Source organism: Oncorhynchus tshawytscha, linkage group LG16 (genome assembly GCF_018296145.1).
Source record: "Oncorhynchus tshawytscha isolate Ot180627B linkage group LG16, Otsh_v2.0, whole genome shotgun sequence".
Taxonomy (NCBI): Eukaryota; Metazoa; Chordata; class Actinopteri; order Salmoniformes; family Salmonidae; genus Oncorhynchus; species Oncorhynchus tshawytscha.
Window position 1 is genome coordinate 82,848,789 of NC_056444.1, and position 18,247 is coordinate 82,867,035.

At 45.3% G+C, this 18,247-nt stretch overlaps 1 protein-coding gene across 1 annotated transcript in view; it reads right to left on the reverse strand.

The window, feature by feature from the left end:
• ubr4 (ubiquitin protein ligase E3 component n-recognin 4) overlaps positions 1-18,247 on the reverse strand; it is a 147,533-nt gene that overhangs the window by 54,387 nt on the left and 74,899 nt on the right. Inside the window, 10 exon segments of the mRNA XM_042299791.1 lie at positions 110-217; positions 654-750; positions 4,273-4,441; positions 6,168-6,305; positions 6,821-6,925; positions 7,333-7,510; positions 14,869-14,999; positions 15,807-15,918; positions 16,120-16,241; positions 18,164-18,247. The exon segment at positions 18,164-18,247 is cut by the window's right edge and continues 48 nt beyond it. Of these exon segments, the coding sequence (XP_042155725.1) occupies positions 110-217; positions 654-750; positions 4,273-4,441; positions 6,168-6,305; positions 6,821-6,925; positions 7,333-7,510; positions 14,869-14,999; positions 15,807-15,918; positions 16,120-16,241; positions 18,164-18,247 (1,244 nt within the window).

The following is an 18,247-nucleotide window of genomic DNA, read 5'->3' on the forward strand; positions in this document are numbered from 1 at the left end:
CAGGGCAACGATATGACGGCGTCTCACACACACACACACACACACACACACACACACACACACACACACACACACACACACACACACACACACACACCACGGTAGGTACCTTCTTGTGCATGCCCAGCTCGGCGATGAGTAGAGCCAACAGGTCATCCAGAGCGCCCTTGTCCTTGTCGTCTTCTCCATCCAGGTCAGAGGTCAGCATCAGGACCACCTGCATTACATTGACATTTCAGTCATTTAGCAGAATGCTCTATATCCTGAAAGACTGGGGAGATTGAGATTCCCTATATAGTGCACTACTTTAGACCAGAGCCCTATTCCCTATATAGTGCACTACTTTAGACCAGAGCCCTATTCCCTATATAGTGCACTACTTTAGACCAGAGCCCTATTCCCTATATAGTGCACTACTTTAGACCAGGGTGCCATTTGCAACACAAGCCTCCCAATCAGTACAGTCAACTAAAGGGAAGTGTAAAATTTTTTAAAAAAAATAAAAATTAAAAAATATATATATATATAAAAAAGAACATATCACGATCGTTCCAAAATCCTCCCAAACAGCCTTGTATCTGCAAAATCATTGTCAGTAAAGACAGACAAGTTTGAGTGGATGAAAGGCCAGCACAACAGTAAAGGGCTAGTACCTGCATGTAAGGGATAGCGTGGACTCCTCCTACACTGTCCAGCTGGGGCAGGTGCTGTAGGAGTCGCTCCAGCAGCATCAGACGCACCGTGTGGAGTCTGGAACAGATACAACAAGGACGTCAGAACACAGAGCACACGGTTACCATAGAGACAACAGGCGTGGTTAGATGTACACAGTACCAGTCTAAAGTTTTGGACACACCTAACTCATTCGAGGGCTTTTCCTTATTTTGGACTCCCCCTACGTTGTAGAATAAAAGTGAAGACATCAAAACTATGAAATAACACATATGGAATCATGTAGTAACCAAAAAAAGGTTTTAAAACAAATCAAAATATATTTTATGAGATTCTTCAAAGTAGCCACCCTTCGCCTTGATGACAGCTTTGCACATACTTGGCATTCTCTCAACCAGCTTAATGAGGTAGTCACCTGGAGTACATTTCAATTAACACGTGTGTCTTGTTAAAAGTTAAGAAATACCACAAATTAATGTGTTTGTTAATTGTGTTGTGATAAGGTAGGGGTGGTATACAGAAGATAGCGCTATTTGGTAAAAGATCAAGTCCATATTATGGCAAGAACAGCTCAAATAAACAGAGACACGACAGTCCATCATTACTTTAAGACATGAAGGTCAGTCAATCTGGAAAATTTCAAGAACTTTGAAAGTTTCTTCGAGTGCAGTCCAAACGACCGCCACAGGAAAGGAAGAACCAGAGTTACCTCTGCTGCAGAGGATACATTCATTAGAATTACCAGCCTCATAAATTGAAGCCCAAATAAATGCTTCACAGAGTTCAAGTCACAGACATCAACTGTTCAGAGGAGACTGCGTGAATCAAGCCTTCATGGTCGAATTGCTGAAAATAAGCCACTCCTAAAGGACACCAATAATAAGAAGAGACTTGCTTGGACCAAAAAACATGAGCAATGGACATTAGACCTCTCCCTCAACGTGATCAAGACAAAGGAGATGATTGTGGACTACAGGAAAAAGAGGACCGAGAACACCCCCATTCTCATTGATGGAGCTGTAGTGAAGCAGGTTGAGAGATTCAAGTTCCTTGGCGTCCACATCAACAACAAACTAACATGGTCGAAGCACACCATGACAGTCGTGAAGAGGGCACGACAAAACCTATTCCCCCTCAGGAGACTGAAAAGATTTGGCCTGGGTCCTGAGATCCTCAAAAGGTTTTACAGCTGCACCATCGAGAGCATCCTGATGGGTTGCATCACTGCCTGGTATGGCAACTACTCAGCCTCTGACCGCAAGGCGCTACAGAGGGTAGTGCGTACGGCCCAGTACATCACTTGGGCCAAGCTTCCTGCCATCCAGGAACTCTAAACCAGGCAGTGTCAGAGGAAGGCCCTAAAAATTGTCAAAGACTCCAGCCACCCCAGTCAGACTGTTCTCTCTGCTACCGCACAGCAAGCGGTACCAGAGCGCCAAGTCTAGGTCCAAAAGGCATCTTAAACAGCTTTTACCCACAAGCCATAAGACTCCTGAACATCTAATCAAATGGCTACTCCCCAGACTATTGGCTCTTTTACACCGCTGATATACTCTGTTGTTATCATCTATGCATAGTCACTTCAATATTTCTACTTATATGTACATATTATCTCAACGAACCGGTGCCCCCGCACATTGACTCTGCACCGGTACCTCCCCTGTATATAGTATCACTATTGTTATTTTACTGCTGCTCTTTAATTACTTTTGACTTTTATTTCTTATCTGTAGTTTTTTAAAACTGCATTGTTGGTTAGGGGCTCGTAAGGAAGCATTTCACGGTAAGGTACCTGTTGTATTCGGCATTTCACGGTAAGTTACCTGTTGTATTCGGCATTTCACGGTAAGGTACCTGTTGTATTCGGCATTTCACGGTAAGGTACCTGTTGTATTCGGCATTTCACGGTAAGGTACCTGTTGTACTCGGCATTTCACGGTAAGGTACCTGTTGTACTCGGCATTTCACGGTAAGGTACCTGTTGTACTCGGCATTTCACGGTAAGGTACCTGTTGTATTCGGCATTTCACGGTAAGGTACCTGTTGTATTCGGCATTTCACGGTAAGGTACCTGTTGTACTCGGCATTTCACGGTAAGGTACCTGTTGTACTCGGCATTTCACGGTAAGTTACCTGTTGTACTCGGCATTTCACGGTAAGGTACCTGTTGTACTCGGCATTTCACGGTAAGGTACCTGTTGTATTCGGCATTTCACGGTAAGGTACCTGTTGTACTCGGCATTTCACGGTAAGGTACCTGTTGTATTCGGCATTTCACGGTACCTGTTGTATTCGGCATTTCACGGTACCTGTTGTATTCGGCATTTCACGGTACCTGTTGTATTCGGCATTTCACAGTACCTGTTGTATTCGGCATTTCACAGTACCTGTTGTATTCGGCATTTCACAGTACCTGTTGTATTCGGCATTTCACAGTACCTGTTGTATTCAGCATTTCACAGTACCTGTTGTATTCAGCATTTCACAGTACCTGTTGTATTCAGCATTTCACAGTAAAGTACCTGTTGTATTCAGCATTTCACAGTAAAGTACCTGTTGTATTCAGCATTTCACAGTAAGGTACCTGTTGTATTCGGCATTTCACGGTAAGGTACCTGTTGTATTCGGCATTTCACGGTAAGGTACCTGTTGTATTCGGCATTTCACGGTAAGGTACCTGTTGTATTCGGCGCATGTGACTAATACAATTTGATTTGAAATCTATCCTTCGGTCTGATGAGTCCAACTTTGAGATTTTTGGTTTCAACCTCCGTTCCTTTGTGAGACGCAGGTGAACGGATGATCACTGCATGTGTGGTTCACACCGTGAAGCATGGAGGAGGAGGTGTGATGGTTTGGGGGTGCTTTGCTGATGGCACTGTTTGTGATTTATTTAGAATTCAAGGCACTTAACCAGCATGGCTACCACAGCATTCTGCAGCGATACGCCATCCCATCTGGTTTGGGCTTAGTGTGACTATCATTTGTTTTTCAACAGAACAATGATTCAAACACACCTCCAGGCTGTGTAAGGGCAGAAAAACCAAGAAGGAGAGTGATGGAGTGCTGCATCAGATGACCTGGCCTCCACAATCACCCAAACTCAACCCAATTGAGATGGTTTGGGAGGAGTTGGACCGCAGAGTGAAGGAAAAGCAGTCAACAAGTGCTCAGCATATGTGGGAACTCCGTCAAGACAGTTGGAAAAGCATTCCAGGTGAAGCTGGTTGAGAGAATGTCAAGTGTGTGCAAAGATAAAGGAAAAAGGGTTGCTACTTTGAACAATCTATGATTCCATATGTGTTATTTCATGGGTTTGATGTCTTCACTATTATTCTACAATGTAGAAAATAGTAAAAATAAAGAAAAACCCTTGAATGAGTAGGTGTTCTAAAACTTTTGACTGGTACTCTATGTACAGATATCAGATACACAATCAAATCTCCTTAGAGATTCTTCTGTCCGTGAGAAGTGATGTCAAATCGCACCGTTTTCGAAGGACCACCACTACAAACAGGTCAAAGTTCAAAACAGGGGAAAGTCCATACCATATAATCCAATGTAGAATCAAACCACCACAGTGCCTTGGTGGTACCTGACCTGTTGCTGGTGTGGATGTCCCCCTCTGTCTCTGCGTCTCCGTCCGATCCATCTCCCTCCTGCTGGGCTGTGGTGGTGCTGATGGCCCCTGTGCTGGAGCTCACACTACCTGGTCCTGCTGGGTGGCCCTCAACGGTCGTGTCCCCGTACGCACTGCTGCGGCCCGACACTAGAGAGAGAGACCAGGAAAGAGGACAAACATGAGGAAAACAGACCTCCGCCAGGTGCCTAGGGGACCTAGGGGTTTAGTGGTTACAGGACGAGGGATAAGTTGTGATTCGATTTGGCTTAAAAAGTGCATCCTTCCCTGCCTCCTTTCCTTGAAATAATTACGAATTAGAAATGATTAGACAGATGAACAAAACAGATCCACCACATGGTGTTCACATGTCCATGTCATGGGGTGGCAGGTAGCCTAGTGGTTAGAGTGTAGAGGAGGCAGGTAGCCTAGTGGTTAGAGTGTAGAGGCGGTAGGTAGCCTAGTGGTTAGAGTGTAGAGGCGGCAGGTAGCCTAGTGGTTAGAGTGTAGGGGCGGTAGGTAGCCTAGTGGTTAGAGTGTAGAGGAGGCAGGTAGCCTAGTGGTTAGAGTGTAGAGGTGGTAGGTAGCCTAGTGGTTAGAGTGTAGAGGAGGTAGGTAGCCTAGTGGTTAGAGTGTAGAGGAGGTAGGTAGCCTAGTGGTTAGAGTGTAGAGGAGGTAGGTAGCCTAGTGGTTAGAGTGTAGAGGAGGTAGGTAGCCTAGTGGTTAGAGTGTAGAGGAGGTAGGTAGCCTAGTGGTTAGAGTGTAGAGGAGGTAGGTAGCCTAGTGGTTAGAGTGTAGAGGAGGTAGGTAGCCTAGTGGTTAGAGTGTAGAGGAGGTAGGTAGCCTAGTGGTTAGAGTGTAGAGGTGGTAGGTAGCCTAGTGGTTAGAGTGTAGAGGAGGCAGGTAGCCTAGTGGTTAGAGTGTAGAGGTGGTAGGTAGCCTAGTGGTTAGAGTTAGAGGAGGTAGGTAGCCTAGTGGTTAGAGTGTAGAGGAGGTAGGTAGCCTAGTGGTTAGAGTGTAGAGGTGGTAGGTAGCCTAGTGGTTAGAGTGTAGAGGTGGTAGGTAGCCTAGTGGTTAGAGTGTAGAGGTGGTAGGTAGCCTAGTGGTTAGAGTGTAGAGGTGGTAGGTAGCCTAGTGGTTAGAGTGTAGAGGTGGTAGGTAGCCTAGTGGTTAGAGTGTAGAGGAGGTAGGTAGCCTAGTGGTTAGAGTGTAGAGGAGGTAGGTAGCCTAGTGGTTAGAGTGTAGAGGAGGTAGGTAGCCTAGTGGTTAGAGTGTAGAGGAGGTAGGTAGCCTAGTGGTTAGAGTGTAGAGGAGGTAGGTAGCCTAGTGGTTAGAGTGTAGAGGTGGTAGGTAGCCTAGTGGTTAGAGTGTAGAGGTGGTAGGTAGCCTAGTGGTTAGAGTGGAGGGGTGGCAGGTAGCCTAGTGGTTAGAGTGGAGGGGTGGCAGGTAGCCTAGTGGTTAGAGTGGAGGGGTGGCAGGTAGCCTAGTGGTTAGAGTGTAGAGGTGGTAGGTAGCCTAGTGGTTAGAGGTGGTAGGTAGCCTAGTGGTTAGAGTGTAGGGGTGGTAGGGTAGCCTAGTGGTTAGAGTGTAGGGGCGGCAGGTAGCCTAGTGGTTAGAGTGTAGAGGCGGCAGGGTAGCCTAGTGGTTAGAGCGAATCCCCGAGCTGACAAGGTACAAATCTGTCGTTCTGCCCCTGAACAGGCTTTAACCCCACTGTTCCTAGGCCATCATTGAAAATAAGAATTTGTTCTTAACTGACTTGCCTGGTTAAATAAAGGTAAAATAAAAAATAAAATAAATCTAAATCATAACTTCCAAGGAAACTAGGAAGGTCATTTGAATAGGGCATCACAGTTTCCTCTGTGTGTCAACTCACCACTGTGTTCTCCTGCCACTGAGTCGATGGCAGACCCCCCGCTCTCTGACCCCACGCTGCCCCCGTGCTCAGCCGGAGAGGTCCGTAGCGTAGAACCGTCCGTGGCGGCTGTACTCCCCTCGTCATCTGATGCTGGGGCTGTAAGCATAACCACAGCTGTTACAGGAAAAATACCCTCCCTCCTCTAGAAGCATAAGCACAGCTGTTACAGGAAAAACACCCTCCCTCCTCTAGAAGCATAAGCACAGCTGTTACAGGAAAAACACCCTCCCTCCTCTAGAAGCATAACCACAGCTGTTACAGGAAAAATACCCTCCCTCCTCTAGAAGCATAAGCACAGCTGTTTCAGGAAAAACACCCTCCCTCCTCTAGAAGCATAAGCACAGCTGTTACAGGAAAAACACCCTCCCTCCTCTAGAAGCATAAGCACAGCTGTTACAGGAAAAACACCCTCCCTCCCCTATTCTGCTTTTTTGTTAATGGAATAGAAAAGTCCAGTTGCCCAAAAGTCCAGTTGCCCAATCCTAGTCTTGAACTACAAGACACTTTCAATGAAGAACCAAACGGGGCTTAAAACCGTCCCCTTGAGATTGGCGTTTTAAAACAGATTTAAAAGATGGTAGGGGTCCCGTGTGTAGAATGAGCTTCGTTACCTGATGCAGTGGTGTCTGACAGGGTGCCTGCGTCCAGAGAAGAAGAGCTGGGAGCCTGACCTGACAGACCGAGAGACTGGAGACCTAGGGCACTGCTGCTGCTGCCTGGATCAACATATAAACACCACCAACAAGGTCATTATCAACACAGCTAAACCTTCACAGTTCACTGCTCCAGTGAGTCTGACCTGACAGACCGAGAGGTCCAGGGCACTGGCTGCTAGAGCCCAGAATATTATAGCTACAACAGTGTTGTCAAACACAAACTCACACACAGACAGTGGTTTACTGATCCAGACTCTAAAAAGGTCATGCTAGCATTAGCCAACTATGCTATCATGTCAAGCAAGGCTACAGAAACAAATCAGTAGAACAACATGTTACTTTCTTTCCAGGCAAAAGATTATTGGGAAAAAAAACAGATTAAGTAGCATTATCTGGACTGTTCATTGTAAAATATGAATATTCAAGTGTATGACTCTCACGATGGTGTTGTATTAGTGAGTATGGACCTTGCTGGTCCTGCTGGAGACTCAGTGCGATGGCCAGCTCCACCATGGTCTCGTCGTCCGCGTCTGGGGGGATGTCCAGCATCGGGGGGAAGCCCTCGGCCCCGGCCAGAAGAGCCTCGAGGGGAGACGGGTTTCCATTGCTCACATTCTCCGCCGTCTCCAGAACCATGGACTCAGACTGGATAGAGATACACAGACCAGACACAACAGACAATAAGCAAAACAAGATCGAAACGACAGATAACGTTTGACATTTTTTCCCATCATGAACAGTATTTTGGTGTGTGTTTTATATGGCTATTTGCAGGGTATAAAAATGTATTTTTTGGGCCACCAGCCACTGTGGCAGGTAGATTTAAAACTCAACCAGCCAATCAGATTTTGTTATTTACCAGCCACTAAAATTATACCAACAAAAAACAAACAACAACATATGAGTTTTTATGTTTCTAAAACAATACATATATTATTTGTAAGAAGTAAATGTGACAAATCATTTAAAAATCACATTCTTCTGCGACCGGAGCCTTTTCACAAAAATATTACAGAGACAAAACTGTTCACCTGCCCCTTTAAGGGCGGGATGTTACCGTGGTAATGCGACTTGACTCCTGTTTGTGCATGTGAGATTGAGTATGAGGAGTGGACACTAGATTACTAGAGTGTGTATGAGGAGTGGACACTAGATTACTAGAGTGTGTATGAGGAGTGGACACTAGATTACTAGAGTGTGTATGAGGAGTGGACACTAGATTACTAGAGTGTGTATGAGGAGTGGACACTAGATTACTAGAGTGTGTATGAGGAGTGGACACTAGATTACTAGAGTGTGTATGAGGAGTGGACACTAGATCACTAGAGTGTGTATGAGGAGTGGACACTAGATTACTAGAGTGTGTATGAGGAGTGGACACTAGATTACTAGAGTGTGTATGAGGAGTGGACACTAGATTACTAGAGTGTGTATGAGGAGTGGACACTAGATTACTAGAGTGTGTATGAGGAGTGGACACTAGATCACTATAGTGTGTATGAGGAGTGGACACTAGATCACTATAGTGTGTATGAGGAGTGGACACTAGATTACTAGAGTGAGTATGAGGAGTGTGTATGAGGAGTGGACACTAGATTACTAGAGTGAGTATGAGGAGTGTGTATGAGGAGTGGACACTAGATTACTAGAGTGTGTATGAGGAGTGGACACTAGATCACTATAGTGTGTATGAGGAGTGGACACTAGATTACTAGAGTGAGTATGAGGAGTGTGTATGAGGAGTGGACACTAGATTACTAGAGTGTGTATGAGGAGTGGACACTAGATTACTAGAGTGTGTATGAGGAGTGTGTATGAGGAGTGGACACTAGATTACTAGAGTGTGTATGAGGAGTGGACACTAGATTACTATAGTGTGTATGAGGAGTGGACACTAGATTACTAGAGTGTGTATGAGGAGTGGACACTAGATTACTATATTGTGTATGAGGAGTGTGTATGAGGAGTGGACACTAGATTACTAGAGTGTGTATGAGGAGTGGACACTAGATTACTATATTGTGTATGAGGAGTGTGTATGAGGAGTGGACACTAGATTACTATATTGTGTATGAGGAGTGTGTATGAGGAGTGGACACTAGATTACTATATTGTGTATGAGGAGTGTGTATGAGGAGTGGACACTAGATTACTATATTGTGTATGAGGAGTGTGTATGAGGAGTGGACACTAGATTACTAGAGTGTGTATGAGGAGTGGACACTAGATTACTAGAGTGTGTATGAGGAGTGGACACTAGATTACTACAGTGTGTATGAGGAGTGGACACTAGATTACTACAGTGTGTGGACATGAGGAGTGTGTATGAGGAGTGGACACTAGATTACTAGAGTGTGTACAGTGTGTATGAGGAGTGGACACTAGATTACTAGAGTGTGTATAGGAGTGTGTATGAGGAGTGGACACTAGATTACTAGAGTGTGTATGAGGAGTGTGTATGAGGAGTGGACACTAGATTACTAGAGTGTGTATGAGGAGTGGACACTAGATTACTAGAGTGTGTATGAGGAGTGGACACTAGATTACTAGAGTGTGTATGAGGAGTGGACACTAGATTACTAGAGTGTGTATGAGGAGTGGACACTAGATTACTAGAGTGTGTATGAGGAGTGGACACTAGATTACTATATTGTGTATGAGGAGTGTGTATGAGGAGTGGACACTAGATTACTATATTGTGTATGAGGAGTGTGTATGGAGGAGTGTGTATGAGGAGTGGACACTAGATTACTAGAGTGTGTGTGTATGAGGAGTGGACACTAGATTACTAGAGTGTGTATGAGGAGTGGACACTAGATTACTAGAGTGTGTATGAGGAGTGGAGTGTGTATGAGGAGTGGAGATTACTAGAGTGTGTATGGAGTGGACACTAGATTACTAGAGTGTGTATGAGGAGTGGACACTAGATTACTAGAGTGTGTATGAGGAGTGGACACTAGATTACTAGAGTGTGTATGAGGAGTGGACACTAGATTACTAGAGTGTGTATGAGGAGTGGACACTAGATTACTAGAGTGTGTATGAGGAGTGGACACTAGATTACTAGAGTGTGTATGAGGAGTGGACACTAGATTACTAGAGTGTGTATGAGGAGTGGACACTAGATTACTAGAGTGTGTATGAGGAGTGGACACTAGATTACTAGAGTGTGTATGAGGAGTGGACACTAGATTACTAGAGTGTGTATGAGGAGTGGACACTAGATTACTAGAGTGTGTATGAGGAGTGGACACTAGATTACTACAGTGTGTATGAGGAGTGGACACTAGATTACTAGAGTGTGTGTATGAGGAGTGGACACTAGATTACTAGAGTGTGTATGAGGAGTGGACACTAGATTACTACAGTGTGTATGAGTGGAGTGTACTATGAGGAGTGGACACTAGATTACTACAGTGTGTATGAGGAGTGGACACTAGATTACTACAGTGTGTATGAGGAGTGGACACTAGATTACTAGGAGTGTGTATGAGGAGTGGACACTAGATTACTAGAGTGTGTATGAGGAGTGGACACTAGTATGAGAGTGGACAGTGTGTATGAGATTGGACACTAGATTACTAGAGTGTGTATGAGGAGTGGACACTAGATTACTATATTGTGTATGAGGAGTGTGTATGAGGAGTGGAAACTAGATTACTATATTGTGTATGAGGAGTGTGTATGAGGAATGGACACTAGATTACTAGAGTGTGTATATTGGACACTGTATGATGAGGAGTGTGTATGAGGAGTGGACACTAGATTACTAGAGTGTGTATGAGGAGTGGACACTAGATTAGATTACTAGAGTGTGTATGATGAGGAGTGGACACTAGATTACTAGAGTGTGTATGAGGAGTGGACACTAGATTACTAGAGTGTGTATGAGGAGTGGACACTAGATTACTATAGTGTGTATGAGGAGTGTGTATGAGGAGTGGACACTAGATTACTAGAGTGTGTATGAGGAGTGGACACTAGATTACTAGAGTGTGTATGAGGAGTGGACACTAGATTACTAGAGTGTGTATGAGGAGTGGACACTAGATTACTAGAGTGTGTATGAGGAGTGGACACTAGATTACTAGAGTGTGTATGAGGAGTGGACACTAGATTACTAGAGTGTGTATGAGGAGTGGACACTAGATTACTAGAGTGTGTATGAGGAGTGGACACTAGATTACTAGAGTGTGTATGAGGAGTGGACACTAGATTACTAGAGTGTGTATGAGGAGTGGACACTAGAGTGTGATTACTAGATTACTAGAGTGTGTATGAGGAGTGGACACTAGATTACTAGAGTGTGTATGAGGAGTGGACACTAGATTACTAGAGTGTGTATGAGGAGTGGACACTAGATTACTAGAGTGTGTATGAGGAGTGGACACTAGATTACTAGAGTGTGTATGAGGAGTGGACACTAGATTACTAGAGTGTGTATGAGTGGACAGTGGACACTAGATTACTGAGAGTGTGTATGAGGAGTGGACACTAGATTACTAGAGTGTGTATGAGGAGTGGACACTAGATTACTAGAGTGTGTATGAGGAGTGGACACTAGATTACTAGAGTGTGTATGAGGAGTGGACACTAGATTACTAGAGTGTGTATGAGGAGTGGACACTAGATTACTAGAGTGTGTATGAGGAGTGGACACTAGATTACTAGAGTGTGTATGAGGAGTGGACACTAGATTACTAGAGTGTGTGAGGAGTGTGTATGAGGAGTGGACACTAGATTACTAGAGTGTGTATGAGGAGTGGACACTAGATTACTAGAGTGTGTATGAGGAGTGGACACTAGATTACTAGAGTGTGTATGAGGAGTGGACACTAGATTACTAGGAGTGTGTATGAGGAGTGGACACTAGATTACTAGAGTGTGTATGAGGAGTGGACACTAGATTACTACAGTGTGTATGAGGAGTGTGTATGAGGAGTGGACACTAGATTACTACAGTGTGTATGAGGAGTGGACACTAGATTACTACAGTGTGTATGAGGAGTGGACACTAGATTACTAGGAGTGTGTATGAGGAGTGGACACTAGATTACTAGAGTGTGTATGAGACACTAGAGTGTGTATGAGGAGTGGACACTAGATTACTATGGTGTGTATGAGGAGTGTGTATGAGGAGTGGACACTAGATTACTACTAGAGTGTGTAGTGTGAGGAGTGGACACTAGATTACTACAGTGTGTATGAGGAGTGGACACTAGATTACTAGACTGTGTATGAGGAGTGGACACTAGATCACTAGAGTGTGTATGAGGAGTGTATGAGGAGTGGTATGAGGAGTGGACACTAGATTACTAGAGTGTGTATGAGGAGTGTGTATGAGGAGTGGACACTAGATTTACTAGAGTGTGTATGAGGAGTGTGTATGAGGAGTGGACACTAGATTACTACAGTGTGTATGAGGAGTGGACACTAGATTACTACAGTGTGTATGAGGAGTGGACACTAGATTACTGACAGTGTGTATGAGGAGTGGACACTAGATTACTACAGTGTGTATGAGGAGTGGACACTAGATTACTACAGTGTGTATGAGGAGTGGACACTAGATTACTACAGTGTGTATGAGGAGTGGACACTAGATTACTACAGTGTGTATGAGGAGTGGACACTAGATTACTACAGTGTGTATGAGGAGTGGACACTAGATTACTACAGTGTGTATGAGGAGTGGACACTAGATTACTACAGTGTGTATGAGGAGTGGACACTAGATTACTACAGTGTGTATGAGGAGTGGACACTAGATTACTACAGTGTGTATGAGGAGTGGACACTAGATTACTACAGTGGACACTAGATTACTAGAGTGTGTATGAGGAGTGGACACTAGATTACTAGAGTGTGTATGAGGAGTGGACACTAGATTACTAGAGTGTGTATGAGGAGTGGACACTAGTGTGTATGAGGAGTGGACACTAGATTACTAGAGTGTGTATGAGGAGTGGACACTAGATTACTAGAGTGTGTATGAGGAGTGGACACTAGATTACTAGAGTGTGTATGAGGAGTGGACACTAGATTACTAGAGTGTGTATGAGGAGTGGACACTAGATTAGAGTGTGTATGAGGAGTGACACTAGTATGAGGAGTGGACACTAGATTACTAGAGTGTGTATGAGGAGTGGACACTAGATTACTAGAGTGTGTATGAGGAGTGGACACTAGATTAGTGTGTATGAGGAGTGGAGTGTGTATGAGGAGTGGACACTAGATTACTAGAGTGTGTATGAGGAGTGGACACTAGATTACTAGAGTGTGTATGAGGAGTGGACACTAGATTACTAGAGTGTGTATGAGGAGTGGACACTAGATTACTAGAGTGTGTATGAGGTGTGGACACTAGATTACTAGAGTGTGTATGAGGAGTGGACACTAGATTACTAGAGTGTGTATGAGGAGTGGACACTAGATTACTAGAGTGTGTATGAGGAGTGGACACTAGATTACTAGAGTGTGTATGAGGAGTGGACACTAGATTACTAGAGTGTGTATGAGGAGTGGACACTAGATTACTAGAGTGTGTATGAGGAGTGGACACTAGATTACTAGAGTGTGTATGAGGAGTGGACACTAGATTACTAGAGTGTGTATGAGGAGTGGACACTAGAGTGTGTATGATTACTAGAGTGTGTATGAGGAGTGGACACTAGATTACTAGAGTGTGTATGAGGAGTGGACACTAGATTACTAGAGTGTGTATGAGGAGTGGACACTAGATTACTAGAGTGTGTATGAGGAGTGGACACTAGATTACTAGAGTGTGTATGAGGAGTGGACACTAGATTACTAGAGTGTGTATGAGGAGTGGACACTAGATTACTAGAGTGTGTATGAGGAGTGGACACTAGATTACTAGAGTGTGTATGAGGAGTGGACACTAGATTACTAGAGTGTGTATGAGGAGTGGACACTAGATTACTAGAGTGTGTATGAGGAGTGGACACTAGATTACTAGAGTGTGTATGAGGAGTGGACACTAGATTACTAGAGTGTGTATGAGGAGTGGACACTACTAGAGTGTGTAGATTACTAGTGTGTATGAGGAGTGGACACTAGAGAGTGGACACTAGATTACTAGAGTGTGTATGAGGAGTGGACACTAGATTACTAGAGTGTGTATACAGTGTGTATGAGGAGTGGACACTAGATTACTACAGTGTGTATGAGGAGTGGACACTAGATTACTAGGAGTGTGTATGAGGAGTGGACACTAGATTACTAGAGTGTGTATGAGGAGTGGACACTAGATTACTACAGTGTGTATGAGGAGTGTGTATGAGGAGTGGACACTAGATTACTACAGTGTGTATGAGGAGTGGACACTAGATTACTAGAGTGTGTATGAGGAGTGGACACTAGATTACTATAGTGTGTATGAGGAGTGTGTATGAGGAGTGGACACTAGATTACTAGAGTGTGTATGAGGAGTGGACACTAGATTACTAGAGTGTGTATGAGGAGTGGACACTAGATTACTAGAGTGTGTATGAGGAGTGGACACTAGATTACTAGACTGTGTATGAGGAGTGGACACTAGATCACTAGAGTGTGTATGAGGAGTGTGTATGAGGAGTGGACACTAGATTACTATAGTGTGTATGAGGAGTGTGTATGAGGAGTGGACACTAGATTACTATAGTGTGTATGAGGAGTGTGTATGAGGAGTGGACACTAGATTACTAGAGTGTGTATGAGGAGTGTGTATGAGGAGTGGACACTAGATTACTATAGTGTGTATGAGGAGTGTGTATGAGGAGTGGACACTAGATTACTTCAGTGTGTATGAGGAGTGGACACTAGATTACTATATTGTGTATGAGGAGTGTGTATGAGGAGTGGACACTAGATTACTAGAGTGTGTATGAGGAGTGGGTGAGGAGGAGTGGACACTAGATTACTACAGTGTGTATGAGGAGTGGGTGAGGAGGAGTGGACACTAGCGATTGGACCAGACTCACCACCATCTCAAAGAGACTCACCACCATCTCAAAGTCGCCATGGTCGACCTCACCCTGCTCCTGACTCTCCTGCCTGCCCCCCTCTCCTCCTGTCAGCCCCGACGGCTGCATCTTGTCATCAACATCATCCTCATCATCATCGTCTTTGTCTCCTGGAGGAAGAGGAGGAGGGAGAAAGGAGAACACTCAGCGTCGATTAAATAATTTAGTGGTTTCTGATTTGTCCAAGCCTTTGCTCCTAACTCTTTAAGAGATTAATAGAGTAGAGGACGTTGAAAAACTATTCTAAAATATAGAAGAGCTGAAAAGTCTAAACAAAAATATCTGTTTTTTAATTTGTTTTTATACTGTTCTGAAATTAACTTAAACACTTTCTGGCAGTTCTATTGGTTCTAGTTTAAGGCTATCTAACCCTGTTCCTGTCGAGCTCCCGTCCTCTGGGTTTTCATTCTAACCCTGTTCCTGTCGAGCTCCCGTCCTCTGGGTTTTCATTCTAACCCTGTTCCTGTCGAGCTCCCGTCCTCTGGGTTTTCATTCTAACCCTGTTCCTGTCGAGCTCCCGTCCTCTGGGTTTTCATTCTAACCCTGTTCCTGTCGAGCTCCCGTCCTCTGGGTTTTCATTCTAACCCTGTTCCTGTCGAGCTCCCGTCCTCTGGGTTTTCATTCTAACCCTGTTCCTGTCGAGCTCCCGTCCTCTGGGTTTTCATTCTAACCCTGTTCCTGTCGAGCTCCCGTCCTCTGGGTTTTCATTCTAACCCTGTTCCTGTCGAGCTCCCGTCCTCTGGGTTTTCATTCTAACCCTAATCCAACGCACCTGATTCTAATTATTAGCTGGGTTGATAAACTGAATCAGATTAATTACGAAGTGGGATTCGAGTGAAAACCTTTCAGGAAGATTGCTCTTCAGGAAAACAGGGTTTGAAAGACCTGATCTGATTTCAGGGGTAGGAGATACCTACCCATGGGTGTGTTGGAGCGAGGGGGAGAAGGAAGAGTCACGTGACGGCGTTTGTTCCTGGGTCGGAGTACTCGGATCAGGGCCTGCTTACAGGCAAAGCTAACAGACGTGTCCTGAAATACAAAAACAGAATCAAAATCACTTCAAATGTATTTTATAATACACTTTTTTACATCATTTAAGTGCTATTTAGGTAAAGAAACAAGTTTGAACACAGCGAAAAATGCCGATCCAGGATCAACACAGCAAAAAAAGTGACTATTGCAAATATATTTTCCACAGGTCTATGTCTAAAGTGTAACTGAGGAACGTACGGGACACAGTAGCATCTGCATGTAGATCTTGGAGGCCACGTTAATGTAGTCCAGCTCACAGGTACAGAACCCATGGATGATATCCACCAATGCGTTCACTGTAGCTTCAATGTGGGTCAGACCTGGAGGGGAACAACAATCGATTCATATAATTAGTCTTAACAAAAATTGCGATTTTTAAAATATATATTTTTTTACAGCAGATCAAAAAAGTTAAGTAGAACACGCCGTTACCTGGTCAGACAGGTAGGGGCCAGGAAGGACAATGTGAGTTTACCTGGTCAGACAGGTAGGGGCCAGGAAGGACAATGTGAGTTTACCTGGTCAGACAGGTAGGGGCCAGGAAGGACAATGTGAGTTTACCTGGCAGACAGGTAGGGGCCAGGAAGGACAATGTGAGTTTACCTGGCAGACAGGTAGGGGCCAGGAAGGACAATGTGAGCTATCCTGGTCAGACAGGTGGCCAGGAAGGACAATGTGAGTTTACCTGGCAGACAGGTAGGGGCCAGGAAGGACAATGTGAGTTTACCTGGCAGACAGGTAGGGGCCAGGAAGGACAATGTGAGTTTACCTGGCAGACAGGTAGGGGCCAGGAAGGACAATGTGAGTTTACCTGGCAGACAGGTAGGGGCCAGGAAGGACAATGTGAGTTTACCTGGCAGACAGGTAGGGGCCAGGAAGGACAATGTGAGTTTACCTGGCAGACAGGTAGGGGCCAGGAAGGACAATGTGAGTTTACCTGGCAGACAGGTAGGGGCCAGGAAGGACAATGTGAGTTTACCTGGCAGACAGGTAGGGGCCAGGAAGGACAATGTGAGTTTACCTGGCAGACAGGTAGGGGCCAGGAAGGACAATGTGAGTTTACCTGGCAGACAGGTAGGGGCCAGGAAGGACAATGTGAGTTTACCTGGCAGACAGGTAGGGGCCAGGAAGGACAATGTGAGTTTACCTGGCAGACAGGTAGGGGCCAGGAAGGACAATGTGAGTTTACCTGGCAGACAGGTAGGGGCCAGGAAGGACAATGTGAGTTTACCTGGCAGACAGGTAGGGGCCAGGAAGGACAATGTGAGTTTACCTGGCAGACAGGTAGGGGCCAGGAAGGACAATGTGAGTTTACCTGGCAGACAGGTAGGGGCCAGGAAGGACAATGTGAGTTTACCTGGCAGACAGGTAGGGGCCAGGAAGGACAATGTGAGTTTACCTGGCAGACAGGTAGGGGCCAGGAAGGACAATGTGAGTTTACCTGGCAGACAGGTAGGGGCCAGGAAGGACAATGTGAGTTTACCTGGCAGACAGGTAGGGGCCAGGAAGGACAATGTGAGTTTACCTGGCAGACAGGTAGGGGCCAGGAAGGACAATGTGAGTTTACCTGGCAGACAGGTAGGGGCCAGGAAGGACAATGTGAGTTTACCTGGTCAGACAGGTAGGGGCCAGGAAGGACAATGTGAGTTTACCTGGCAGACAGGTAGGGGCCAGGAAAGACAATGTGAGTTTACCTGGCAGACAGGTAGGGGCCAGGAAGGACAATGTGAGTTTACCTGGCAGACAGGTAGGGGCCAGGAAGGACAATGTGAGTTTACCTGGTCAGACAGGTAGGGGCCAGGAAGGACAATGTGAGTTTACCTGGCAGACAGGTAGGGGCCAGGAAAGACAATGTGAGTTTACCTGGCAGACAGGTAGGGGCCAGGAAGGACAATGTGAGTTTACCTGGTCAGACAGGTAGGGGCCAGGAAAGACAATGTGAGTTTACCTGGCAGACAGGTAGGGGCCAGGAAGGACAATGTGAGTTTACCTGGCAGACAGGTAGGGGCCAGGAAGGACAATGTGAGTTTACCTGGCAGTCAGGTAGGCGCCAGGAAAGACAATGTGAGTTTACCTGGCAGTCAGGTAGGGGCCAGGAAAGACAATGTGAGTTTACCTGGCAGACAGGTAGGGGCCAGGAAAGACAATGTGAGTTTACCTGGCAGACAGGTAGGGGCCAGGAAAGACAATGTGAGTTTACCTGGCAGACAGGTAGGGGCCAGGAAAGACAATGTGAGTTTACCTGGCAGACAGGCAGGGGCCAGGAAAGCGTTCTTTGGTTTGAGGGCATGGAGCTTCCAGAAATTATTGACCAGCTGCATGATGA